Source organism: Trichechus manatus, unplaced genomic scaffold (genome assembly GCF_000243295.1).
Source record: "Trichechus manatus latirostris isolate Lorelei unplaced genomic scaffold, TriManLat1.0 scaffold00106, whole genome shotgun sequence".
In the NCBI taxonomy this organism is placed as follows: domain Eukaryota; kingdom Metazoa; phylum Chordata; class Mammalia; order Sirenia; family Trichechidae; genus Trichechus; species Trichechus manatus.
Window position 1 is genome coordinate 7,217,657 of NW_004444042.1, and position 26,785 is coordinate 7,244,441.

Below are 26,785 nucleotides of genomic sequence, written 5' to 3' on the forward strand. Positions count from 1 at the left end.
CATATCATATATGTATTTCTTTACTTGTGAGTTGTCTATTCATTTCCTTGGTCCCATTTACTCTTCATTTCAGTTAGGCATATACGTCCTACCACCTGGGTGAAACTTCTTTAACAAAAATTTTTTTTTTTTTTTTTTTTTGTTAGACATTCTAATTGCCAAATGCAGTGGGCACTTAGTTGAAGTCTCTGTGGCACTTAGCTCTATTGCCCACTTCCTTCTTGGAGCCTTTCTTCCCTTGGCTCCCATGACACATCCTTCCAGTTATGCACCTTTCTCTCTGGCATCTCTCTGTCAGCCTTGTTTTCTGCTCGTTGTCTGTTACCCAGCATAATTGTTGGGTCCCCTGCATTCTATAGTTGGCCCTCTTCTTCTTTCACCTTACTCATTTTCCATAAGTAGTATCATGTACCCCAGGGATTTTTAACTACCACCTATGCCCTATTCATGAATCTTCAGCTCATAACATTTTTTGAGTTCTGGCCCTTATATCAAACGGCATAATGGACAGCTCCATTTGGTGGTTCCCTAGACACCTCAAAATGCAGGTATGCAAAATATAACCTAACTTAACCTCTGAAGCAATCTCACATTCCCTAAACCTGTACCTTCTCCTGTGTTACCTGTCTTAGTGAATGGAACTATGATGAACTCAGTCAAGCCAGAAACCAAAAAGCCATCCTAGTCTACTTCTCTCACTACTTTTAAATGGTCATCAAATACCCTATTGATTTTATCTCCTAAATGTCTCCTGAATCTATTGACTCGTCTCCATCTTTATTTTTCTTGCTCTGATTCAGTCCTCATCCCCTTTACCACCTTCTAAATGGTCTCCCGTCTTCCCTCGGTTCATGTTCCACATTGTCATCAAAGTGGTCTTTAAAATATGTAAATATGGCATTACTCCCCTACTTAAAACCCTTTAATGTCTACCTCGTTTCAGAATAAAATCCAAATTTATTTTATATGTGATCTGGTATATATATGACCTGGTCTCTAGTTTCATCACTTCCTTTATTTTCCCTCAACTAACACAGTCTCTCTCTCTTTCAGACATACTTCATAGTTTTCCTGAGCATGCCATGCTCTCTTACACTTCCATGTCTTTGTATGTGATATTCCTTCTAACTGAAATGCCTTCCTTCACTTTGTACAGCTAACAAACTCCTACCTATTCTTCAAGAGTCACTGTAGCAGTGTTTCTTCTCTGAGGTCATGGTTTAATCTCAGGGTGGAATCAATCCTATTTTTCTTTATCCCCCTCAACTAGATTTTATATGTGCTTTATTACAGAAATATTTGTGCTGTGTTAGAACTATTTGTGTGGGTTTTTCTTAAATTTTGTTTTATTTTCTACATGTCTGTCAGTGAACTCTTTGAGGGAAGGGACTGTATTTATAGTTTTTATTTCCAGCATCTAGCATACTGCCTGGCACAGAGGGAATCCTCAGTGAATGTGGGCTGACTGAATAAGGAATCAATGCCTCAGAGTCAGTTACAGTGTGGAGCACGGTGTGGGCATGGCTGAAAGGCCAGTCTCCATCTCGTCTTGGGCCTGGAAGTCTTCTACTAAAACAAACACACAACAAAATAACAAAAACCAAGCTACTTTATTGAAAAGAGGAGTGCCTTATTCTTTCCTTATGTGGCCTTTTGGGAGGTTTTACAAAGCAAATTCATAGTTTTAGGAAGTAGCCCTGCTCTCAGGAAGCACCCTAGAGTCTCTGAATATTGCTGAGGAGTGTGTTTTTAATAACTGATAGTAGAAAAAATGGAAGCTTTCTGGACAATAGTATTTTGACAGGCAAATAGGACTTTAACCTTAAGAAAGGTTACAGTGTAAAGGGAAATATTAAAAATGTATCTAATAGTCCACCTTCTATGGGAGAATCCCTGAATGATGCTCACATGATAGTGAATTCCTGTGGTTTTCCAGCCCTGGCTTCTGAAGCTCCCTGGTTCATAGAGGTCCTGCTGGGATGGCGTGGACGGAGGGAGGAGAAGAGGAGTAGAAGTTGAGAGCCTAGCAGGCAGAGCTCCAGGTTCTGCTACCTGGCTTCTTAATCAGAGCAGCTCTACTTTTAACTTGGTCATACATTAGGGCCATTACATAAGATTTTGTTTGAAAAAAGAATTCTGTTGCTAAAAGTTTTTAAAGGTGAAAACCACTGGTATGGATCATCTGTTCCAGTGTTACTTGGACTTGGAGGCTGGCTTAAGTGAAAAATACTTTGAGTCACAACTCACATGTGTTCCTTTTCTGTCAAGCTGGAAGAGCTCACAGAGGCTGAAGATGCTCTCTCTGAAGCCAATGCATTGAACAACTACAATGCTGAAGTATGGGCATATCTGGCTCTGGTCAGCCTGAAAGTGAGTGTTTGGTATCCTCCCACAATTCCTTTTCAGGGCACAGAGGTGAGGGGCCAAGGAAGCAAGAGGCAGTGGGATGGTCAGTAACGTAATGATAGTTGAGGTTTGGTGAGCTCCAGGTTTGATCATTGCACTGATGACAAAGGAACAGCCAAGGCAGAGCAGCCTTTACTTGGAATGTGCTTAAAAATCATGTAGTAAGGTGTGTGTCTGGAAAGAGGTTCTACAGGGGCTCTGCTAGTCTTTCTGAATCTTTCCTTCCTGTTGAACAGCTGGCTGAGGATTCTTGTCCTTAATTGGGAAATTGGAGATAGTATTGTGGGAGTTCGTGATAGTTGCTAACTTTAGTGTAGTTAAAGACTGCATTGTTTTAAAAACCTTAGCTGTGTAACCCCGGCAAATTATTTATCCTCTCTGCTTCAGTTTCCCCACCTGTAAAATATGGCCCCACAAAAAAGACAGAAAGGACAAAGGGGCCATGGTTATCTCCTAGGGCTGTTTTTAGGATTAAGAATTAAAGTATCTGGGATCTATTTTTCTACATTTGGAGGCTTTCAGTTGTCCAGCTTTGCCAGTACCTGGGTTGGAAACCCACTCAAACCAGTTACCTCCTTGCCAAGACTCAGTGGAACAATGGGAAGTCAGGTTTAACTACATCAGAGAGCTACTGTGTCATCTTTTTACCAGCTCATATCCTCTGCTCATTAAGTCCTGGTCACCAGATGTCCTACTTCAGTTTGATACTTACTTTTCATCATTACCATCCCATAGGTAACTAGTAGAGCCACTAAGATATAGGATATCAAGTCTGTACAGGCAAATCTTTTGGAACTTTTGGGTAATAAATCATATTAAACATAAAAAAAAGTATGTAAAGCACTTAAAACACTGTAAACAATATAAAACACATACCTGTTGCCATCGAGTTATTCTGACTCATAGCGACCCTATAGGACAGGGTAGAACTGCCCCTATAGGGTCTCCAAGGCTGTAATCTTTACGGAAGCAAGACTACCACATCTTTATCCCGCAGAGTAGCTGGTGGGTTCGAACATCACCCTTTTGGTTAGCAGATGAGCTCTTAACCACTGTGCCACCAGGGCTCCTTGTAATATACATAGCAAGCACTATACAAGCATTAGCTATTATTAACAGAATGCCTTCAGTCTTAAGAGGAACAAATGACTCATTGTGCTTTCATAAAAAAATGAGGCCAAGTTGTCTTTAAGCTTTTTGAAATGGAGGAGGGATTTTTTTTAAATATTAAAATGTCTGCTTTTCCCTATTACCTTTCATTTTCTTGCTTCCTCTCTGAATTCAGAGGTTCTTAACTGGGAAGGCGTGGAATCCTCTGCCTTAGGTAGAAATGTGTGAGGCAGTGCGCTTTCCCCATCATAATGTTGGTGACATGTCATCATCACCAGCTACTGCTCTTTTTTCAGGCTGGACGGCAACTGGAAGCTGAGCAGGCCTACAAGTACACTATGAAGGTATGACGCAGATGCCGCAGTTGTTTGCCTGGATTGAAGACTGCGCTGTACTGAGGCTGGGAAAAGGGGAGGAATGTGCGGCTTACTTGAGGACTTTAGAGCATTTCATGATGTGTTTCTTACCATTTTTGCCATTATCATGGGGCTGTTGAATAATAACCCCCGTTACATGTGGGGACCTTTTTTCCACCTCTTTAGAGAGAATGTGGCTTAATGGAAAGACAGCTAGCCTGGGAGTCAGTAGGCCTGAGGTATGGCTCTAGTTTTGCTGTTAACTTATTGTGTTAACCTTTCTGGACTTCACTTTCCTTATGTGTAAAGTGGAGGGGTTAGTGTAGTCCAGGGGTCAGCACACTTTTTCTGTAAAGAGCCAGAGGGAAAATACTTTAGGCTTTGTGACCCAAACCATCTCTGTTTTAACTACTAAAATCTGCCCTTGTAGTGCAAAGGCAGTCATAGACAATGCACCAAAGAATGAGCGTGGCTGTGTTCCAATAAAAACTTGTTTACAAAAACAGGTGCCAAACCCCGGTCTATTCAATTAGTTATGAATTGCAAGTAATACAGACTTGAATGGCAGTGGCTTAAACAAATTAGGAGCTTTATTTTTCCCATCTAATGAGACGACCAGGGCTGGTACTGCATCTCTACAACGTCATCAGGGACCCAGCCTCTTTCTTTCTGTTCTATCAACCATAGCATGCAGTTTCCATCCTAAATGGTTGCAGGACAGCCAGTGTAGCTCCAGCCACCATACCTATGTTTCAGAAGGATAAAGAACAAAAGGGGGTTATAGGACCAAGGGGCCATGGTAGTATTTAACCTCCCTTTAAAGAACTTTCCCAGGTGTCCTACCCAATGATTTTACATTTCATTGGCCACTATTGGTCATAAGACCACCCCTAGCTGCAAGGGAAGCAGGAAAATGAGTTTTTTAGCTAGTTGGATTAAAAAAATTAGGGTTGTGTTAGTGAGAAAGGATAGAATGGGTATTCAGTAGGCAACTAGATTTCTCTATCACACATCTAGATTTTGAAATTAAATTAAGATCTGTCTATGATTCCTATGTCTTTTATTCCCTTCTGGGATCATGTGAGGATAGCAGACATTAGCCAACAGATATTGGGTGATAATGTGAACCCTTTTTAAAATAAACTTTATTAAAGTTACTTTAACAAGTAATGCACAAATAATGTGTTCATGCTACTTGATGGGTTTTCACAAAGGAAACATATCCATGTAACCAACACCCATATTCTGAGGTCTTTTAATGGAGTTTTCATGAAATAGGGAATATAGGAAGAGCCAGTTCTATCACGAGGAACTGTGTTCTTTGCTGTGGCCCCACAAATAAGGGTTGTCCAAGGCCACATAGGTATGACAGGTGTGACGTGTCTTTCTCTTCCTTCTCTCATGCAGTTGAAATTGAAAAATGAGGCTCTGCTTGCAGAGATCCACATGGTACAGGAGACGGTTGGTTTTGGAAATCCATCTTTCTGACATCCTTACAAGCTGAGGAATTTTCTGTATGGGACTCTAAGAGAGCCCCTCTCCTTCCCAGAGAAATGAAACCCTGGAAGTTTCACTATATGAAGCCTGGGGCTGTAGAACAAAAGACTCTCCACTATAAACAGAAGCCCTTCATTATTTCTATTGGCGATGTTACTGGATGTTTTACTAGTTGACAGTAAACTGTATGACAATAAAAATTGATCTAAGAGATTAAAAATTCAACAGTGTGGTTCTGGAGTTAATTAAAGTATACTGAATATGTTGTGGGGTCATTTATGAAGGTTTCTGATGGAAGCTTATCAGGATCACTCCTGGAGAAAGTCAACAGCTAAGGTCCCTGGCCCAGTTCACTAACTCAAACTTAGGACTTACGGCATCATTTTCTAATGTGGATCTAGTGGAAGACTGCTGTGCTTGGTCAATGTATTAGGGCAAAGAACATATCAATTGTGGCCAGGCCCTTTGGATCCAATGGTGAACAGAGAAGCTGAGCAGAGAGGTCCTTGCTGGAGGTGAAGGAGACTCCCTTTAACCACCGGTACCTTCATAGATCCAAACCACAAGGGATCCATGAAGTCTGTTACTCTACAACAGATACGAAACTCCTCACAACTGAGTCCACATTCTAGGGCTAGAGATGCCAAAGAAACCATACTTCACCCCAGCCCTTCCTCCTGGGTCACAGCACAGCAAAACCAGGAATAATAGTTTCCCCCTTAAAATATTTTTTAAAGGTATGATTACCTCTACTGTAGGGGAGTAGAGGTGGGACGGGGAGCATAAGAGGGAAGGTGAGAGGCACATCAATAAACAGAAAAGGATAAAGTAAACTCGGGTCATTTACAGTCCGGCCCTAACGCTGCTTCCAGTATGAAGTCTTCCTGAGGCCCTCAGAAGTGTCAGGTTCGTCTTCTCTCCTCCCCCTGCCTGCACTGAGTACTGGCCGCCCCTAGTTACTCTGATTAATCATCGTCTCTCCAACGGACAGTGAGCTTCTTGGGGACAGGGACATCTTTGCGTTCTCATCACAGCGCCTCTACCGTTTGCGGGATGGACGATTTGTAGAGCCCTTGGCACTTCTCTTAGCCGCTCTCGGTAGTCTTCCAACAAGCCTCACTCCAGCAAACACACGGGAGTAAGGGGCGGGAGCACGCACAGCTACTCGCGCAACATGCAAATTGTAGCGCCCCTCCTCCCCTGCTCCGCGGCAAGTTCTGAATTAAGATTCGTTATGGGTCACCTGTTGCATGATGGGAACTGTAGGCGGAGGAAGGAGCCCTGGTGGTTAAATGGTTAAGCGTCCAAAAGGCTGGCAGTTCCAATCCACCAGCCGCTCCTTGGAAACCCCATGGCAATGTTCTACTCCGTCCTATAAGGTTGCTATGAGTCTGAATCGACTGGGACGGCAACATGTTTAGGAGCGGAAGAACCGCGCTGCATTGCGGGAAGTATAGGGCCGGAAGCGGAAAAGGTGGGGCGAGCGGCTAGTCCGCCCTTGGCACCGGGGCAGTAGGCTTTGGGTTGTCTGGGCCCAAGTCCTTCTCTGTGGTGGTGCTGTTTCTCCGCGTCGATCTTACGCGCCGCGTGAAGCTGTAGAGCAGATCCGTACGGGCGGCAAGACGCTCCGTGGCACCGCGATTGGCGTACAGGCCCCGGCGCAAGCCGACTGTACCATGGTCCAGCTCAGTGAGTGATGAGGCCCCGCCAGACTTTCCTGCCGGTCCCGGGGCTCGGGGGTACGGGACTTGGTGGAACCGCGCTTTCGTGGGCGCACTGGAAGAGCTCGAACCTGAAACAGCACACAGCTTTACGCTTGATTCCCCACCCCCACCCCCGCAGTTGTCCCCAGTTAATCGTCTCTGAAACCCTGTGAGGTAGATGCCACCCGCCTTATAGAGCAGCTGAGGCTCGAGAAGAACAGGAGTTGGACAGAGTCATAGAGTTAATAAATAGCAGGCCTGTGCTGTGGATTGGGGGATGAGGAGGAGGTCATTTCAGGCTGTAGTGAATAGAAGGTTTTTCTTAAAGATGATGGTAGCTGAGCCAGAGTGACAAGAATTGAGAACATTTCAATGGAGGAAGGGGATTGTGTCCTTTACCTCATTTTGTCCATTTTGTGCCCTGCGGTCTTGTGTCCTAATCAGTTATTTCTCTACAGCTACCCTCCTCTGCAAGGCCTACCGTAGGGGCCACTTAACCATCCGCCTTGCCCTGGGTGGCTGTGCCAACCGGCCTTTCTACCGCATCGTGGCTGCTCACAACAAGTGTCCCAGGGATGGCCGTTTTGTGGAGCAGCTGGGCTCCTATGATCCACTGCCCAACAGTCATGGAGAGAAGATTGTCGCCCTCAACCTGGAGAGGATCCGGCATTGGATCGGCTGCGGTGCCCACCTCTCTAAGCCTGTGGAAAAGCTTCTGGGTAACTCAGCCCTAGTCTCATCCTTATCCTCATTGAGGGGATTTTAAATTAAAGTTGGCCCTAGAATGATCAGAATGATGAATGGTTTTCATTACCTAGAGGCTGCTCAGGACTTGAGTGGGAGCTGAACGTCTGATCTAATTGCCATTTTGAATTTGGAGACCTCTATGGACTTCTTCATGAGACTTTTTGGGTGACTGAGATTTTATGCTTAAAAATGGGAATAGTATGTCTCGAATGGCCATCTGTTTTTATCCCTTTTTCAAGTAAGGAGAATAGCATTAGGAAGTAGACAACATACATTCTCTCCTTGTAGTTAAATGGGGTGGGGAGGAAGAGGTGGGGCAGAGCTTGGCAAGTGAGGAGCATGTTTAACATCCGTGCTCCGGGTCTGGTCTCTGTTAGACCTCAGTTGTGTGAGGCAGAGTTCTCAGGGAAACATTGACTTATACTGTGTTACAGTGAGTGAAAATGCTGTTGTTTTTAGGTCTTTCTGGCTTTTTCCCTCTGCATCCCATGATGATCACTAATGCTGAGAGACTACGAAGGAAACGGGCACGCGAAGCCCTCTTAGCTTCTCAGAAGACAGATACGGAGGCTACAGAGACGGAAGCGAGCTGACTTCGGTGTGCACAGCAATGGGAGCAACATCGCCAAGGACCTCTTAAAACACTTACGCAGAGCTCTTACTTTTGTTAGATTCAGAGGTTAATAAATGGGGTTTTCTCAGGCACCCATGCTCTTCTGGAGGCAGGAGAGGGTGGCAGCTCTCTGTAGCCCTGGCTTGAGCTGGTCCCAGAGAGAGACTTGTTCTTGTCTCATACAGAGCTGTGTCTAGGTACTAATTTGCTTTTTCAGCTTTGTCTCTTGGGAAAGACAGTGGCTGTGGGGAGGGTTGGACTTCGGGGTTGGGACAGCTTGACAGTCAGCTGCCTGCCAAGACTTACCTTCTTCAAAGCCCCAACTAGCATGTCCACGGCCCATCCCAAGTAACAAAGAACACAGTTACCTTGCTCATTGTTTTTTGTAATTTCAGATTTATATAGTCTTGCTTGACGATACTCTTAAATTTACAAAGGTAGATTGGTTGTAAAATTGCTTTGGGAGCGATGATAATCTTTTTAGAATGAAGAACTGGAAGAAAGCTAACATTGTAAAGCACCTGCATAAATCCTAGGCCATTTTTATTATACAAGGTTATTTGTGAGTATTATAAAGTATCATGAAAATGTTGTTGTCGTGGTTAGGTGCCACTGAGTCAGTTCCGACTTGTAGCGACTCTGTGTACAACAGAATAAAACACTGCCCTGTCCTGCGCCATCCTCACAATCCTTGCTATGTTAGAACCTGTTGTTGCAGCCACTGTGTCAATCCATCTTGTCAAGGGTCTTCCTCTTTTTCACTGATTTTCTACCAAGCATGATGTCCCTCTCCAGGGACTGGTCCCTCCTGATAACATGTCCAAAGTATGTAAGATGAAGTCTCACCATCCTTGCTTCTAAGGAGTGTTCTAGCTGTACTTCTCCCAAGACAGTTGTTCGTTCTTCTGGCCGTCCATGGTGTATTCAACATTCTTCACCAACACCATAATTCAAAGGCATCAGTTCTTCAGTCTTCCTTATTCATTGTCCAGCTTTCACATGCACACAAAGGAGATTGAAAATACCATGGCTTAGGTCAGGCGCACCTTAGTCCTCAAAGTGACATCTTGCTTTTTAACACTTGAAAGAGGTTTTTTGCAGATTTGCCCAATGCGTCATTTGATTTCTTGACTGCTGCTTCCATGGGCGTTGATTGTGGATCCAAGTAAAGTGAAATCCTTGACAACTTCAATCTTTTCTCCAGTTACCATGATATTGCTTATTGGTCCAGTTGTGAGGATTTTGGTTTTCTTTATGTGGAGGTAATCCATACTGAAGGCTGTAGTCTTTGATCTTCCATCAGTAAGTCCTTCAAGTCCCCTTCGCTTTCAGCAGGCAAAGTTGTGTCATCTGCAGATGCAGGCTAATGAATCTTCCTGCATTCCTGATGCCCCGTTCTTCATATAGCCCAGCTTCTCAGATTATTTGCTCAGCATGCAGATTGAATAAGTATGGTAAAAGGATACAGTCCTGATGCAAACTCTTTCTGATTTTAAACCACTGAATATCCCCTTGTTGTGTTTGAATGACTGCCTCTTGATCTATGTACAGGTTCCTCATGAGCACAGTTGTGGAATTCCCAGTTCTTTGCATTGTTATCCATAATTTGTTATGATCCATACAGTCGAATGTCTTTACATGGTCAATAAAACACAGGTAAACATCTTTCTGGTGTTCTCTGCTTTCAGCCAAGATCCATCTGATATCAGCAGTGATATCCTTCATTTTATGTCCTTTCCTGAATCCTGTTTGAATATCTGGCAGTTCCCTGTACTGCTGCAACTGTTTTTGAATTATCCTCAGCAAAATTTTACTTGGGTGTGATAGTAATGATATTGTTCGATAATTTCCGCATTCTGTTGGAAATCCTTTCTTTGGAATGGGCACAAATATGGATCTCTTCCAGTCAGTGAAAATAGTTAGGATTATCTCCATGGGGAAGCTGAGGCTCAGAGGTGGTAACTTGCCCAAGGCCACAAAATTAGTACTGGGCAAAGCAAAGATTCAGACCCCTTTGTGCTTACCTAGAAGGCCCTTTCCAACATGTTATCTATACGGGGAGGGGGGGAAATGAAGAAAGGGGTCTTTTCAAAAGTCTAGTTAATCAGTGATAGAACCAGTTTAGACATCATGAGTTTGATAATATAAATGCTGTGCCAAAAAATCCTAAATCCAACATTATCTCTTCCACCAGAACCATGAAATTCTACCTACAACTGTAAGTGTGGATTAGATGGTTTTAGTGCGTAGATCTTAAATTCTTGCATGAGATTAGAGATTTATAGAGGAGATTCTAAAGCCCTATCAATGGACCAACGTATTTTACTCTCTAACTTTTATATTCTGAGAACAGTTACCAGCTACCTCAAATCCTGGGGTCATTAAAGTTTCAGGATTGTAGCTCGTTGGCCTCCACTTGCTTTGAGGATCCTGAAACCAGGGCAGGCTTATAAGAACTGTCTTTAGCTGGGTCTGGTCTTTGGCTTGGGAAAGAGAAATGCTTTGAACACCATGGCAACCCTGGGGCACTTAGAAGATATTAATCTACCTTAGAGAGATTGGAGTCCTTAGAGAAACTAATGGTGGAGCGGGGGAGAATGTGATTCTGGAAAGTGCTGACCAGTGCGAGGAGAACTGGTGTGAAATGGGTTAAGATGTATTATTTTGAGCTACTAAGTTTCTGCCAACTCACATACTGACCTTGTGCTCTGGTTTGTTTTGTCAAAAGATCTATATGCACGTACTCCGTGTGAGCTTGTCCTGTCTGATTCCCAAAGATTTCTCCAGCCCCAGCCTTGTGTTGGAATACCAGGCTTCAATTTCTCACCATGTCTTTGGCGATTGCACCAGCATATCCTACTAACACCTCAAGTCCAACATGCTCAGACCCAGCTGTGTACTTTACAAGGCATCGACAAGATAAGGGCCCCTGCTGCAGCAGCTGATGTTTTTAAGATGAGGATTTGGGTCCAGTTCTCTCCACCAAAGTGGGAGGTGATTCCAGATCTGCAAGGTGAGCAGGATGATTTTGTAACAAACGCAAACCCATAGACCTATCAAATAAAGAGTCTTTAAAATACTCGTGTTTTGTGCTTTTTCTTTAATTTAGGCTTTTTGTTGCAGGGCTCAAGGGGAACTACTCCAGCAGTCCGAACCTGTAATTTGCAATATTACTTGGGCCTAGAGTTCTACATACTCCTGTCAGGATCGTCTTGGAAAAAGTACAGAAATCTATTTAACCCTTAAGTTGAACCACGTGAAATTCCCCAATGCTAAATGTTAGACTTTTTTATTTAAAAAAATAAACTGGCATTTTTATAGCTTCAACCTAATATGCAGACGCTCCATGTTATTGAATAAGCTCCCGTGCGGGACACTGGAGAGAAGGCAGACGCGAAGTTTCCAGAGTAAAGGGAGGAGAACCGCGCGGGAGAGGGTGTGGCGGGACCAGGCTATACCTTCTTCCACTGCAGAAAGAAGTTCGAGCGTCTTCTCTCCCGGCGCAGCGTGGGAAACGCGGGGACACCAGCTCCACCCTCCACTCCGCCCATTCAAGTCGGCCTTTCCCGGCCACCGCGAGCCTGACCCCGCCCCGTTTTGCGGCCGCCGTAAAGCGTGGCCCCGCCCCTTCGCGCGCCTCTTATGACGCAGGCGCCGTGGGCTTTTTGCGCGGGAAAAAGAAGGTGCCCCCGGCTGTAGCTGATATCGCAGGAACCGGCTGTTTTCGCGGAGGCAGCCGCCTGCTCCGGTGCCTTGCCGGGCATGGGGCTGCTGGAGCTGTGCGAGGAAGTGTTTGGCACCGCCGACCTTTACCGGGTGCTGGGCGTGAGGCGCGAGGCTTCGGATGGCGAGGTCCGACGTGGCTACCATAGGGTGTCCCTGCAGGTGCACCCGGACCGGGTGGGAGAGGGCGACAAGGAGGACGCCACCCGCCGCTTCCAGGTGCGCGAGCCCCCACCCCGAAGCAGACCGGCCGCCCGGGCTTCGGGCCACTGACCCTGCCCAGATGCAGTGCGCCGATGCCGGCCTGGCATTTTCTAATCTTTATTTCTCGCGGCGCGGTTTCTGTGGGAGTTGCAGGCGTGACTTTAGGGTGCTCTTTTCCTGCAGATCCTCGGGAAAGTCTATTCGGTTCTAAGTGACAAAGAGCAGAGAGCAGTGTACGATGAGCAGGGAATCGTGGACGAGGACTCTGCTGTGCTCAGCCAAGACCGGGACTGGGAGACGTATTGGAGGTTACTCTTTAAAAAGGTAGGCGACTTTGGGGGTTTTTTTGTGGCCATTCTCACCATTCAACAAACGTTTACTGAGTGTCTCTTAAGGCCCTGCGTTTTCTGTTTATTCTGTAGGAATGAGGAATTTGAGTTTGGCCTCTCCCCACCCCCCCCCAAAAAAGTGTATAAACTTACTGAAAAGGGCCTAAATTTCCTGTTGCTATAGTGTGAGTGTTGCAGTGAAAAGGAGGGGATTGACTGATGCAGTGAAAAGGGAAGATGTATTTTATTTACAGGATGTACTTTATCTTAGATATTCAAATGTGTGTAAGTCCTGAATATTTTTCTGTTCTTTTCCCACCTTTGCGTCATTTAAATTTTGCTGGTCACTAGTAATTTTCAAGGTTGGACTAGGGCGAACTCTGGAACAGCTAAGGCACAGATAACTTGGTTCCTTGCAACAGTTTCAACTCAAGCAATATTTGGGGAAAAACATTTCAACACCTAAATCATCTCTAGTTTTACTAGTATACTTTTTATTTAAACTAAGATTCTCAAAGTTAAAGCTTATCTCCTTTATCTGTTTAGATCTCTCTAGAGGACATTCAGGCTTTTGAAAAGACATACAAAGGTTCTGAAGAAGAGTTGGCTGATATTAAACAGGCCTACCTGGACTTCAAGGGCGACATGGACCAGATCATGGAGTCTGTGCTGTGTGTGCAGTACACAGAGGAACCCAGAATAAGGAACATCATTCAGCAAGCCATTGACGCTGAAGAGGTCCCATCCTATAAAGCCTTTGTCAAAGAATCGAAGCAGAAGATGAATGCAAGGAAAAGGAGGGTATGATTTTGAATGCTAGTTATGATTTATATCTTGCTTGCTTCCGAAAAGAATTTGAGGATATTTACAAGAACGGAAATATACACAAAACCCCTGAAATAAGATTAGGGTTAACTTGTTACATGTTGTTGTTGATTCTAATTCATAGTGACCCCATGTGACAGAGTGGAACTGCCCCATAGGGTTTTCTTGGCTGTAATCTTTACAGGAGCAGATCTCCAGGTCTTCTCTCCTGCAGAGCGGCTGGTGACTTCAAACCACTGACCTTTCAGTTAGCAGCCAAGCACTTAAACTATTGTGCCACCAGGGCTCCTTAACTTATTGATTGTTCTCATCTAATAAAATGAGCACAGCAATTCATCTGCAGAAACTTTTTTCCCTAGTATGTTGTGCTCAAGATTTTACTGCATAGATTGTTTAATATCACCTTAGAGTGACACGGAAATGGTCTTCATTTGGGCTGATTCTTGTGGCTCTGCTGAGGCATTTCTCAGGAAAGTAATGGAGTCCAGGTACACATGCTAGACAGTGGTTCTCAGCTGAGGGGAAGGAGGTGGCAGAGACTGTGTTTTGTTAAAATTGCAGGTTCCTGGGCCCAGGATATATATATATATAGTTTTTAAACAGACGTTTATTCTGATGAAGGTGTCTTTCCAACCACACTTTTGAGAAACACATTTGTCAAGAATCAAGAATTGGGGTCTATGTGTCCTTGACACCCAATATTCCCGTGGAGTTGATGTGGGTAGAGGCTGGCAGCAGAAGAAAGGAGCTTAAGGACTGGTGGAGTTATGGGAGGGAGTGGATACAAGGTCGCAAACATCTGGGCCTCTGGTCTCTGGGAAACAGTGCCTGGCACCAGCACTGAAGTAATCATTGCCTCCACCTGGCTTTGGCAGTAAGTGCTCCATGGCGAGCAGACAATTTAAGATTTAGATGTTTAGCGGGCACCTGAGGTGCCTTTATTGTGTGGGTGAATAGGGGGAAAAGGGCTGCAGCTTTTAGATACAAGATACACATGAGGCGAAGCTGACATCTCGGGGTGGGGGGTGAACATTTTAAGGGCTGCCCGACTTGCCTAGATAAAATGCGCTGCCATCTGTGTGTTGGGGATCAGTGGGGAAAAGTGGAAGGTATATCAAGATCACCATTTAGGCTCAAAAGCTATATCTGCTTAGACTCAAGCTGAAGGTTTATCTCAAGCTGGTAATCATTTTCTCAGGCGAAACTGAACCCAGCTGTATTCAGTAACAGGATGCTAGCTTGAGAAACTCGCCTGTACAGTTTGAGGGGAAAGGGTATAGCTTTTACTCTCCAGGGAACTTGGGGGGGGTTGGGATGCAGGATTTAGGAGATACTTTGAATACAAGGATTGTGAATAAAAGGTGGAAACTGTGTGTCTTTATTGGGATAACAGAGTCCTCCACTGGACGGCAGTGGGTTTTGTTTTGTTTAATATATCATCATTCCTAGTGTTAACAATATTGATTGCTACTTAGAAAATTCATAGTTTGGGCCTCTTGTAGTTGTTGCTCTGAAAAGAAGACTTACTGACTTTCTTAAAGTGTTCTTGTGGTATTTTGGAAACAATCACCCTAGGATTATTTGGCAAAAGAAGGTTGCTTTGAAGTCAGGTAAAGAAATGTTAAAACTGAGCTTGTTAATGTTGTTTCTTCTAACGACTCTAGAGAAGTCCTGTAAACCAGGGTTGCTCACGAGGCTGCCACCAGTCAGCGTGTAAACTGATCTGTAGAGGAGGGATCTGAAGTGCTGTATGCTGGAAACACTTCTGAGGGCATCTAGGTGAAGGGGCCTTTCCTAGCAATCCTAGCATTTTGTTTTCCTTTTTATCACCATGTGGTTTATGAGTACTGAAGTCCTAATGGATCCCCTAGCAAGTAAAAATGGGAAAAGCTCAGATTTAGAAATGCTAATTAGAATCAGTGGGCCTACTGCTTGCTCTCAGCAGTGTTGCCTTTTAATGAATATTTATGTAATTTTATTCTTTTTGTCTATTCATATAATCCCCAACTTGAAAGGGCTTTTACTCTGATCATAGGTTTGCTTTTGGGGAAGAGTCTATTTTAAGCATTTGTTAGGTTGCCATGGAGTCTCAGATGAGTTTCTGTTTCAGGCTCAGGAGGAGGCTAAAGAAGCAGAAATGAGCAGGAAGGAGTTGGGGCTTGGTGAAGGGGTGGATAATTTGAAAGCAGCCATCCAGGTAAACTTGCCATGTTGTCTGTGAAGTCTGCCACCACTTTTTTCATGTTCTGATTCCATTACTCCTATTTTATTTGGAGTATATGTATAGTGTTGTGGATTCTTTGTTTTTTTTTAAGACCAAATCACATACCCTAATTCACCCTTTTAAATTGTACTATTCATTGGATTTTCGATATTCACAAAGTTGTACAATCATAACCACTAATTCTGGAAAAGTTTCATCACCCCAAAAAGAAACCCTGTACCCATTAGCAGTCACTCCCCACTGTCTCCTCACCCCAGCGCCTGGCCACCATTCTATGGATAGTACTGTTTTAAAAGCTTGTGTTTTAACTTTCCCAACAGAGCAGACAGAAGGATCGGCAAAAGGAAATGGACAATTTTCTGGCTCAGATGGAAGCAAAGTACTGCAAACCTTCCAAAGGAGGAAGGAAAAAAACATCTGTCAAGAAAGAAAAGAAATAATGGAATTTTTTTCTTCAAATGTCCTTTATAGACAAGTTGCAGTCAAGATTTGAGGACACCAGTCCACCCAAGAGAACTTGCCTTTCCAGCCTAAATTGCTCAGATCAACTGTGTAAACCAAGCAGAATCTCAACCTGATCTTAAGTATTTCTTGGAAATCACCTGACATTCTGTGAGGTCCTCACATAAAGGAATTTGGTGGTGGTGGCTGGAGGGGTGGGGGAGGGCGGTATACCTTCTGACAGTACTGGCTTCTATGGCTCTTCTGTAAAGGGAACTGTCTAGAATGTGCTGTCCAGAGTGAGCTGCAGTGTTGACGCACATTAGAACAGGGACTCTACCTAGCAGAACTCCTTCAGCACCTGCTAAGCAGCTGCCTTCCAAATACCTGCCCGTTTGCTTTCAGTCGTAGTGATCTTGAATAGACCTGCTCTCCTTTTTGTTTTACTCAGCAAGATTCTATACTGTGTACTTGAAGTTTAGGAGAAACAGGTGTTCAGATTACTTTAAGCATTTTTTTAAAGACATACATGATTAAATAAACAAATCAAAAATGACTAATGTTCTGGAAGCTTTTAAAATTATCCCAGTGATGATTTAAAATATGGTCTGGAAAAAACATGAATGGTGTTCAGGTCAGAGAAGAGGGAAGAAAAGTAGTCCCGTTCAGCGTTAGAATAGACACCCCAGTTTAAGCAGCATAAAGAGACGAGAATTGTAGTACTGCCTCTTAACTGCTGAATGTCCCTGGGCAGGTCACTGAGCTTGTCTCAGCTAGTTTCCTCAGCTGTCAAAGGGCTGAGGGAGTTGGGGTGACTTCTCAGGGCCCCTTCTGACTCTTAACTCTGACTCTGAAGGCCAGCCATCTTGGCCCAGCAGTTTGTTGTGATGCTTATACTCATGGTGTTGGTTTGTGAAAATAGTACAGCATCTCACTTATATTTGACTTGGTATGTATTCATTAGAATATATTAAAAAAAAATTAGGGACTGTCCAACTTAAAATCTCCAACTTGTAGATTAATCTATTCAATACCATATGCATAAAACAAGCCTTAGTACCGAGCTTTATAGATCGTAATTTATCTGAGGGAAGTACGTGACACATTTTCAGTTTCTAATTATAAAAAGGTTAAAAAATACTCTTTAATTGTATTAAAAATATAATCAAGCAGGTTGTTTGAAGCATATGTCTTTTCATGTGACAGCATTAGAACACTAATAATAAAATAAAAAGTTACCCCAGTTTATGATCACTTGTATTGCCCAGTCTGAAGATAAACAATACGATCTAAAACTTGTATAACAATCAGTATTCAATGAAATTAAATATTGTGTAAATTTAAGCCATAGTTAAAATCATTGCTGCATTCATGAGGGCCCTCAGGAAGTAGACCATGGGAACATCAGAAGAACGCCCAAGCTCTGGACTTCTGCTCTTAACTGACATCAGAAGCCATTCGTCACAGGATGTGTTTATACTGGACGAATTGCCAGGGTTGCTTCCATTTTTAAGGACTTGCACCTTGGTGGCTCGTTAACAGCAAGAGTCTACAAAGTATTTTTAAATTGACTTTCCTAGTGCTGCAGGAGAAAATTTGGCAAGATGAGTTTAACATTTGGGGAAAAAAAGGACCCATAAGGTACTTTAAGTAGAAAATAAGCATAACCTGATACCAAGCAGGCAATGTGAGGCTGAGCTATCCTATGTGAAAAATATACAAAATGTTAATTTACACTGATGCTAAACAGTTTTGTCTTTGGTTTACTCACTCCTTCCATATCTATCTGCCTCTAGGATTGGACATCTAAAGAGAAACCTTTAAAAATGACATCTGTTTGATGAGTAGTTCAGATTTTTGACAGCACTATGTCCTAAAAATAACTTACAATTAAAACAGTATAGTGCTCTAGAAATTAGGTCAAGCAGAAGTGTTCTGAAGCCAATGATAACTAATGTTACCAATCATTTGCTGTTTTTTGTGTATGTATAGTCTCACAGAATCCTGTAATAATTGAACTGATCATTGTTAACAGACAACATGAGCTGTGATTTGGGGGTAATTATTCATTGTTACATCTCTGGGTACAAACTTTCCTGTCCGGTGAAATAGGCTTTTACTGGAAAAAAAAAAAAAGTGGAGATAGAAACAATACCCAGGTAATCTTTGGCAGATACTCTGTTGTGTTTTTCTCGGTCAGCGGAACCAAAATAACTCTTCATGAAGATGGTTTCAAGTTGTTTTTTGTCTGCAAACTCTGCATGAGGAGATGACAACACTGGTCCGTTAAATCTTCAGACATGTTCCCTGAAGCCTGGTTCCAGGTCCTTCTCATTTGCCCTATGGTCCTTGCCTGGTTCTAGAGACCGGTCCACCTCTGCTTTGAGCTTTTGTAGACCCACGTAACTGAGGACCTGTCATGAAAGAGTGACATCAGTAGACATTTTAGATTTGGTAATCTCAAAATTGTACTAAAGGCTTTTTTGCTCCAATTATCAGTTGGACTTTAATTTTGGAGACTGGAACAAAGTAGTATATGTTGACCTAAAAAACCAAAACCAAACCCATGGCTATCGAGTGGATTGCAACTCTGAGCAATCCTACAGGACAGAGCAGAGCTGCCCCATAGGGTTTCCAAGTCTTTATTCTTAAGATACGAAAACAGTGATCTAGGTTGGAGAGGAGCCCACTAATTAAAAAGGTCTGTTTGGTTTAGATATTATTTAACAAGTGTTAACATGTATTTACACCTGACCATTAACCTGGCTGAATGTAGTAACTACAGCTTAGGGGCAGCACTGTTTCCCTAAGAGGAGTGATCTGAGAAACCGCATCAACTGAAAGCATTTAAAGACTCCCAAATGATGCTACTAGGAACTGTACTGAGACTTCGCATGGACTTCAAAGATGGTTTGAGGCAGAACAGGTTTTCTTGCACTTGCTGATTAATCTTCTGAACGGTAAACATTTCAACTGCCCAGTACTTACAAATTTCACCTACAGCATGATGAGAATGGCCCTGCTGGTGGTGAGAAGGCCGTCATGGGAATAAGTAAGACATCCCTAAATTGTCTCCTATCCTTCCTGCGTTAATAGAATCTATAGAGTAGAATAGAGATCAAAAGGGAGTTGATGAGATAGGATCAGACTGAGCATATCTTGACAGTTTAGGATTTCTTACGTTTGCCTGGCAAGTTAACTGATCAAAGCAGTTTAATTTGTAGCAATGTGTATTTTGCCTACATAATAAAAGCCATGCCATGTTCTTGAAGAGTATTTTAAATGTTATAAAAATGACTTCTTTGGCTTAGTTTTTTTTAGATTAAAAAACAAAAACCGCAAAGTACTGTCTACTTTGCTAGAATAGTGAGAGGTTAATTTATATGGCATGAGAAAACTGAAATTTTGGAACTTCTTGGCTCTGAGCAGTAGACCTCTCTTCTTTTAGTTAAATCCATCTTCCAAAATGAATTTGAGATGGTTTACAAAGATGTAGGAAAACTAAATACGAGGAAATCAGGAGGAAAGGAAAATATGCATAGAAGAAAATAAGACAAAGCCAAGGTCTTAGCATATCCGAACAGCAGTGAGATACTGCCGTACCTGCAGATCCCCTGCCAGGACGGGCCTGATGAGGATACTCAACAGCGCATGAACGATGACACTGTGCGTCCGGCTGAAAGAAAAGATGAGAGACTTCTTAACAATGTGACTTCTCTCAAAGGATAATACTTCTGTACATTTACAAAGGAGAACCTTGAAGTCGGACAATAATGTATATAAAAAGAAAGCATAATCTGCCAATCTGAGGGACAAACTGGCTTGAATGCACTGTGTTGAATTCAGAGTAGAAAATCCCAAGCCAGAGGCCTACAACGCCACTTGTTAACTTGTAAAGATAGCAAATTCTACAACTTTATTAATATGCGTTTTTAAAAAAAACTCAGCATTTATAAATAATCCACATGGTTTGATATTGTAGTTAGCTTCCAACAGTTCTATCTAATTTCTCTTTATTGCCTGCAAACCAATGACCATATGGCCTTTTCAGCAATATTGAAACACCGTAACTTTACCGTCTTATTTTACATGTCATCTACATTCACGTTGTTGGCTTTGTGAAACTCAAAAAACGTTTCAAAATTACCTCAAGGAATTTAAAAATTTAAAGATATGACTAAAATGTTAAAATGTAAATCTCCAAGAGCAAGCTTTAAACACCATCCTGCTGGGGCTTCTAGAATAAAAAATAACCCCCTTAGCTCCCTGTCAGAGTGCTGGAATCAACAGACTTCAGGAATTGGAAAGAATCTTAAATATATTCTGGTGAAGCCCCCATACTCCAGATCAGGAGTCAGCACACTTATATTGTGTGAAGGGCCAGGTAGTCAACGTTCCAGGCACTGTGGGCCATACATGTGCTGTTGCATCTACTCGGTGCTGCCGTTGTAGTGCAACAGCAGCCACAGACAGGACATGAATGAGTGTGGCTTTGTCCAGTACCATTCACAGAAACAAATGTGGCTATCTTCCAATAAAACTTTATTTATAAAAACAGGCACAATTATAAGAACTGACGGCCAGTGAGCTGTAGTTTGCTGACCCTTTTTCTAGACAAGAACACCAAGGAGCAGGGTGCTAGTCTGGCAGTGCCAGGCCCAGGATTCAAATCTAGGGCTCTTAACTACAATGATCATTAATTTGAATAGCTCCCTTTTTATGACGGCAAAGTGGGAAAGCAATGGCTAAGGTAAGTAATTTTTACTTCTGTTAACATCATTAAAAACATTTGAAAAAGAAGAAACTTTGAAATGTTTGCCTCTGTTCAGTTTTATTCTGAAGGCAACCAAAAGTTTTTGGTAGGAAAGAATCTAGCCTATAGAACATGTTCATCAAACACTGCTTAACAAATATTCTGGATTAAATTATGAGAAGCATTCAATAGAGGTTCTCACACTTTCTGGGGTCCACGTGGAATAAGATCACTAATGCTCACATTTCCTCTCTGCCCTTGTTTTGGGTGCATCTCCCCCCAGATCAAGCCTTGAGGTCCCACTCACTCATTCTCACCACCCTTCTCATGGAGGAAAGACTGCATGGTGCTTTAGGCTGGTATGGTTCAAGGGTCATGAGTTGGGGTAAGCTGGCCCAAACTCCACCATCCTGGAGAACGGAGCAGGATGTGGGGTCCTGGTTCCTGGCACTAAGTGTGAGCCCCAGTCACTTCCCCAAGCCTATTACCACAAAGCAGATGAGGTGGGACTGAGCTCCTGGCCTTCAGCTAGGCAAGGTCAGCACCTGATCCCCATCCTCCCACCCAGGTTTTCTCTATTGCTGAAAAGTAAAAGAGCTAGTAACTGCACAGTAAGTGGTAAGGCAGTGTCAGCACTCCAAACACGAGTGAACAGAAATGAAAAGTCCTATCTACTTATCCACCAGTCCAAATCACAATCTGATACCACTTCTGGTATAATTCCACAAGGGCAGGGCTAGTGAATGAAGTTGTGCTTATCTGATATGCACTGGAGTTTAACATTATTTTGCTTGTGCTCAGAAATATATATCTAAACTTTAAATTGTTTAGAACTTACAATTTATGTATAAGGCATGTTGCCAACATGTCAAAAGAATTCCTAGTACTTCAGTGAGTTGCAGAGACCAGTCAGAATTTTAACAAAATGTGCTTATAACACTATTTTTATCATCAGAAACTCAATTTTTATTCTTGGAACTCATTAGGCCACTATATAAAGTCTTAAGAGTCTGCCAAACTAGTTCCCCACACCGCCCCCACCCCGCCGCCAGCTCATTTCTTTTCCCAACTATCAAGACCATAGAGGAAGTATGTCACTACCAGAAATGACTGAGTTGTGTTGGGCCTGGAGAAAAAGTCAGGTAAAAAGAGCCTCTCCTGGGGCTGCTGATGGTTCGGCTCGTCCACCACCGCACTTCGGGCTCGACTGGAATCGCTATGGGGTTTCTGCAGAGGAGACAAAAGTTACAGAAATAGTTTAAGCTATTTGTAGTGGGATAAGTGCATGCCCTGCATCAACTCTCGTGGGTATGGTAACTGCAAGCCAAGCTCAATTGTCCTGAATTAAAGCTCAGTCTGTACTGTTGACAGAATCCAGTATAAATCTGGCAACAGCTCATATCCCGTAGAATTACTGCCATGGGTTTTATAACGAGCACATAGAAAGGCAATGTGAAAGAGACGTACCATTTGCCTTTGTGGTCCCACAGCACTCAGATGTTCCACCTCAGCTGTACCAATAGGTGGCAGCAGATTATTTCGACTCAGGGGCATTGGTGAGGGAGAGGAGAGCGAGTCAGCTGCCGCTGGGCTGCAGATCCCACCAGGGAACAGCAAGATACAAAAGAATCAAGTTAGAACAATACAAGCAAACTGATTAGAGTGCAAATACATGAAGCAGGTAAGTTTAATGTCATGAACAGAAAGTTTAAGCTGCCTACGCTTTTAAGTAAAGAAATCTCAAAAAAGGATTTCTGAAAATTAGTTTTTTTTTTTTTTAAATAGTATTTTTGGAGTTTTCTGAAGCTTTGTCCTGGGCACACAGCAGAAATTGGCCCTTCTCTCACACAACTAGAATGATAAAATTTTCCTATCTGGTGCTGTACTTTTCTGCTAATTATGGATTTTTAAATTCACATCTGATGGAATTTTTCCACAGTTCTGGACCTTCTAGTTGTCCTTCTCACGAATACCTATGATACCCAGGTGAAGTACCTAAACTTTCATTTCCTTCCACAGGATGAGATACTTGCGGTATAACCTAAGACAATAAGTGAAAACGGAATACTTTCATGCCCCAGCAATTACAAAGCGACTTATTTTTAAACTTTGGGGGAAAAAAAGCAGTGTCAGAAGGATGAGAGATTAATTATATATTAAGACCATCCATCCCCAAGTGAATGGACAGATGGGTCAATGTCGGTGTAGATGTAGCTCTATCAACATAATGAAACAGTGAGCAGGTGAGGACACTGGTGGCCTGACTAGACTTTTGGTGGCTGTGGGCATCCCTCTTGGCGAGTCTACTGGAATAAACTCTAACAAGTAACTGAAAAATCAAGATCAAGAAATAACATGTTGGGAGAGAAGCACAGCGACACAGGTTTAACTTAGAAGCTGAATTCGAAACACAATTGTGGCTTCGCTCTCTCATATCCTTGAGCGCAGATCCTAGAAATCAATTATCCCAAGATGTTTTATGAATCAACAGCTAGTGAAATAATTTCATTTTAAAAAATGGCTTCTAGATATTTTGTGCACAAGCAGGCTCAGTGTTAAGTGAATGATAGGTGGGAAAAGAATATTTTTAGTGTTATTTCCTAAGAAGCACTAAGGGATATTTTTCCTGGTATACAAGCAATGAAGGTTTATAGTTTTTGTTGCCAATGGAATAAGCAAATCTCAATGGCACAGAAAAACATTTGAGGAGAATTTACTATTATTTTGGGATGAATTTCGTTAAACACGTTCCCACTAAGCAAAATGTTCAATAAAGTACATGCATCTTTTATTCCTTTGGTAAACCCAACTGTAGTATTCCATCCAACATTTGTAGAAATATAAATCTTTAGTTAAATCAACAGAAAGATCCAATACCTGTATTTCATTAAAATTTGACCCCTTTTTTCTGTATTAGATTCAAACCAATGTGCAATGCATCATAAGAATATTTAATGATTAGTTTCCAGGCATAGATATTTTTATATTTTAATTAATTCTTTATGTAAACTTCCTCTTCATTAGTTTATCATAGTTTCCAGAAATTCTGCTTTTGAAACCTACACTCGGGTTCCTCTGAGGAGATCTTCCACAGGTCTTGGCGTTCCAGCGCGTGAATGGCTTGTGCTGATTGGATGAAGGGTACGTGGTGGGGGGTTTCGTCTCCTGACAGACTGCACTGTATGTGACAGAGATGAGGTACTAAGCTCCAGGGCTCGATTTGGCCAATTTCTGGTTGAAAGGATGGTACTGGACCCAGGCCTCATAAGTAGCTTGTCATCAAGATCTCTAGTGGCCAAATCAGAAACCCACAATGTAATACACATCATTATGTACAGGGAAACATGTCTCACATGGTATAAAACCTTGAACTCTACAATACATTTAAGGGAGAAAAAAGCAAAAAGAAAACTTTTTAATAAGTAACCTAGTCTCCTGAAGGAAATCTAGCTGAGGCGTGAGAATCTGTTCTTAAAAGCAGGGCATTTTTTCAATTATAAACGTAAGTAATTTACTAGAATAGAGATTTGGGACAGCAAGTCCGTTATCCACCTGCCCTGCCACCAAAGCCAAATCTTCAGTCACCAGCACAGGGTGAACCTATTCCACAGTGCTTCCCAGGAGCTTACCACAGGGACTGAGATTTCTACCATATCTGAGACATTCTTTTGAGCTGAAGGAACATTACCAGACTTAGCTGAAAGGCAAATATTGCTGCTTGAGAGCAGCTGTGGTACCACTGGGGCTCCCACTGATGAGATTAAAATGCTAATTGCAGCCTGCAGGGGCAGGAGTTCAGATCTGGGTTCCTTGGAAAGCTGGAAGCAGGCAAAGGGTCCAGAGCCTTTTAGGGCAGTGGGACCAGAGTCAATCCCGCATTTGCATCTACAACTGTGAAATACAGAGGTTACCCTTCTCCATAATTAGTTTGATAAATAAAATACCATACCAAAATAGTTCAGCTGCTTGAACACTGCACTACAGATTGAGGGTTTTTTGTTTTGTTTTTTATTCTTAAGGCAGGTGAGAGGAAGTTTGACTCTATTACATGACATCTGAGAGAGAATATCTCCACAATGGAATGGAAGGGGAAGTCAAAGAGAAAAGCAACTAAGCTCTGCCACTTGCTCCTGTGGGTTCCAGCAAGTTTTTCAAGCTTTCAGGCCACTTTGGTGCCCTCTCGTATATGGGATCAAACTGACAACACCAACTGGAAAGGTCAGATAGTAAGCTTAGGGGGCAGTGAGTTTATGTTAACGGGGGAAGAACAATTCGGAAAAGGGTAAGAATGGTTGCGCAGCTTGAAGAATGTAATCACTGTCACTGAATTGTATATGTAGAAATTGTTGAACTGGTGTATGTTCTGCTGTGTATATTTTCAACAACAGCAAAAGTCAAGAAAAAACTGAAAAGAAAAAAAAAGATTACAGCCTAGAAAATCCTACGAGGCGGTTCTACTCTGTCACATGAGGTCGCTGTGAGTCAAAAATTGACTCAATGGCACCTAACAACGTGTGTGTGTGTGTGTGTGTGTGTGTGTGTGTGTGTGTGTGTAAAGGCTCACACATTATTCAGATCTCTGTTTTTGTCTGCCTGATCTATCAGTTGCTAAGCAGAACGTATTAAAATCTCCAACTGCAAAAAAAACAAAAACAAAAAACTTCTGTGTCTGGAGGATTTTGAAGGAAAAATGCCCAACAGGGTGAAACTTTGAGTATTACTCACAAGAGATCTTCCTGGTCTTCCCCCCTTCCTAACTATTCATCTTAACAGATTCTCATTCACTAATATCCTTTCTTTACATGCCCTGACTGAACTTTCTAATTACTAAAGGTTTAGGCCTTAGTTGCCCTATGCTTATCTTCATTTTGTGGGCAACTCATTCATAATTCTGGATTTAATTATTATTTCTAGCCAGGGGACTTCTAGATCAACCTTCAAACCTGACCTCTCCACATTTCCAACAAGATGGTCCATCACTGTAAACTCAACACATCCCAACCCAAACCCATCTTTACCCCCAAAACAGGTCTCCCTCAAGCACGAAATCTCAGAGCTTTGATTTCTCTCTACTTCCAGAGAATTTGATTTTTTTTTTTTTTTTTTTTTTTACAGTATTACCTAATATAGTTCATTGCTTTCTATCCTTTGCTACAACTTGAGTGCAGACCCCTGGCAGCTCATTAACCCTGCTTTGGTCTCCTTACCTTCAGTCTCTCCTGCTCCAGTCTATATTCTGCTGCGGTGAAATGGGCCTTTCACAGCTCTGATTTAAATATATGTGCTCCCAACTTGTACAAGACAAGGTCATGGAAGCTTCATAGACAATCCAAACTTCCTGCTGGGCTGAGGGCTTGGGGAAGATGGTCTCAGGGAACATCTAACTCAATAACATAGTTTATAAAGAAAATGTTCTACATTCTACTTTGGTAAGGAGCGTCTGGTATCTTAAAAGCCTGTGAGCAGCCATCTAAGATACTCCACTGGTCTCACCCCTTCGGGAACAGGGAGAATGAAGAAAACCAAAGACACAAGGGAAAGATCAGTCCAAAGGACTAATGGACCACAACTACCATGGCCTCCACCAGACTGAGTCCGGTAACTAGATAGTGCCCGGCTACCACCACTGACTGCCCTGACAGGGATCACAATAGAGGGTCCTGGACAGAGCTGGAGAAAAATGTAGAACAAAATTCTAACTCAAAAAAATAAAAAACAAAAAACACCCAGACTTACTGGTCTGACAGAGACTGGAGAAACCTTGAGAGTATGGCCCCTGGACACCCTTTTAGCTCAGTAATGAAATCACTCCTGAGGTTCACCCTTCAGCCAAAGATTAGACAGGCCCATAAAA

The 26,785-nt window shown here is 42.6% G+C and overlaps 4 protein-coding genes across 12 annotated transcripts in view; 3 read left to right on the plus strand and 1 right to left on the minus strand.

Annotated features, from left to right (window-relative positions):
• CFAP70 (cilia and flagella associated protein 70) overlaps positions 1-5,360 on the plus strand; it is a 136,198-nt gene extending 130,838 nt beyond the window's left edge. Inside the window, 3 exon segments of the mRNA XM_004383233.2 lie at positions 2,269-2,370; positions 3,813-3,860; positions 5,280-5,360. Of these exon segments, the coding sequence (XP_004383290.1) occupies positions 2,269-2,370; positions 3,813-3,860; positions 5,280-5,360 (231 nt within the window).
• Positions 5,361-6,874: 1,514 nt separating this feature from the next.
• Positions 6,875-8,518, plus strand: MRPS16 (mitochondrial ribosomal protein S16). Its single transcript, XM_004383234.2, has 3 exons — positions 6,875-7,058; positions 7,531-7,791; positions 8,279-8,518. Exons 1-3 carry the CDS (start codon positions 7,046-7,048, stop codon positions 8,410-8,412), a joined length of 408 nt encoding a protein of 135 aa, XP_004383291.1. The 5' UTR covers positions 6,875-7,045; the 3' UTR covers positions 8,413-8,518.
• Positions 8,519-12,077: 3,559 nt separating this feature from the next.
• Positions 12,078-16,294, plus strand: DNAJC9 (DnaJ heat shock protein family (Hsp40) member C9). The gene is made up of 5 exons (XM_004383235.2): positions 12,078-12,374; positions 12,543-12,683; positions 13,235-13,489; positions 15,624-15,710; positions 16,058-16,294. The coding sequence occupies exons 1-5, from the start codon at positions 12,195-12,197 to the stop codon at positions 16,175-16,177; spliced, it is 783 nt and encodes a 260-aa protein (XP_004383292.1). The 5' UTR covers positions 12,078-12,194; the 3' UTR covers positions 16,178-16,294.
• A 93-nt stretch (positions 16,295-16,387) lies between these two features.
• Positions 16,388-26,785, minus strand: part of FAM149B1 (family with sequence similarity 149 member B1) — a 62,844-nt gene continuing 52,446 nt past the window's right edge. For 6 of the 9 annotated variants that reach the window (XM_004383236.2, XM_023737686.1, XM_023737685.1 and 3 more), the window contains 5 exons: positions 23,995-24,219; positions 22,399-22,522; positions 22,033-22,158; positions 19,782-19,854; positions 16,388-18,592 (listed from right to left, as the gene is read on the minus strand). In XM_004383236.2, coding sequence (XP_004383293.1) covers positions 18,519-18,592; positions 19,782-19,854; positions 22,033-22,158; positions 22,399-22,522; positions 23,995-24,219 — 622 coding nt within the window. In that variant the 3' untranslated portion in view covers positions 16,388-18,518. Of the gene's footprint in view, positions 18,593-18,855; positions 19,278-19,781; positions 19,855-22,032; positions 22,159-22,398; positions 22,523-23,994; positions 24,220-26,785 lie in introns of those variants that run through there. The other 3 variants (XR_002825135.1, XM_023737683.1, XM_023737687.1) reach the window with 3 other exon arrangements.

Excerpts from the sequence above, each read along its gene's own strand:
- MRPS16 (XM_004383234.2), top strand. Across the intron at positions 7,792-8,278 it reads GCCTGTGGAAAAGCTTCTGG|GTCTTTCTGGCTTTTTCCCT; the intron begins GTAACTCAGCCC and ends TGTTGTTTTTAG.
- DNAJC9 (XM_004383235.2), top strand. The coding sequence starts at position 12,195 with ATGGGGCTGCTGGAGCTGTGCGAGGAAGTGTTTGGCACCGCCGACCTT. Across the intron at positions 12,375-12,542 it reads ACGCCACCCGCCGCTTCCAG|ATCCTCGGGAAAGTCTATTC; the intron begins GTGCGCGAGCCC and ends CTTTTCCTGCAG. Across the intron at positions 13,490-15,623 it reads TGAATGCAAGGAAAAGGAGG|GCTCAGGAGGAGGCTAAAGA; the intron begins GTATGATTTTGA and ends TTTCTGTTTCAG.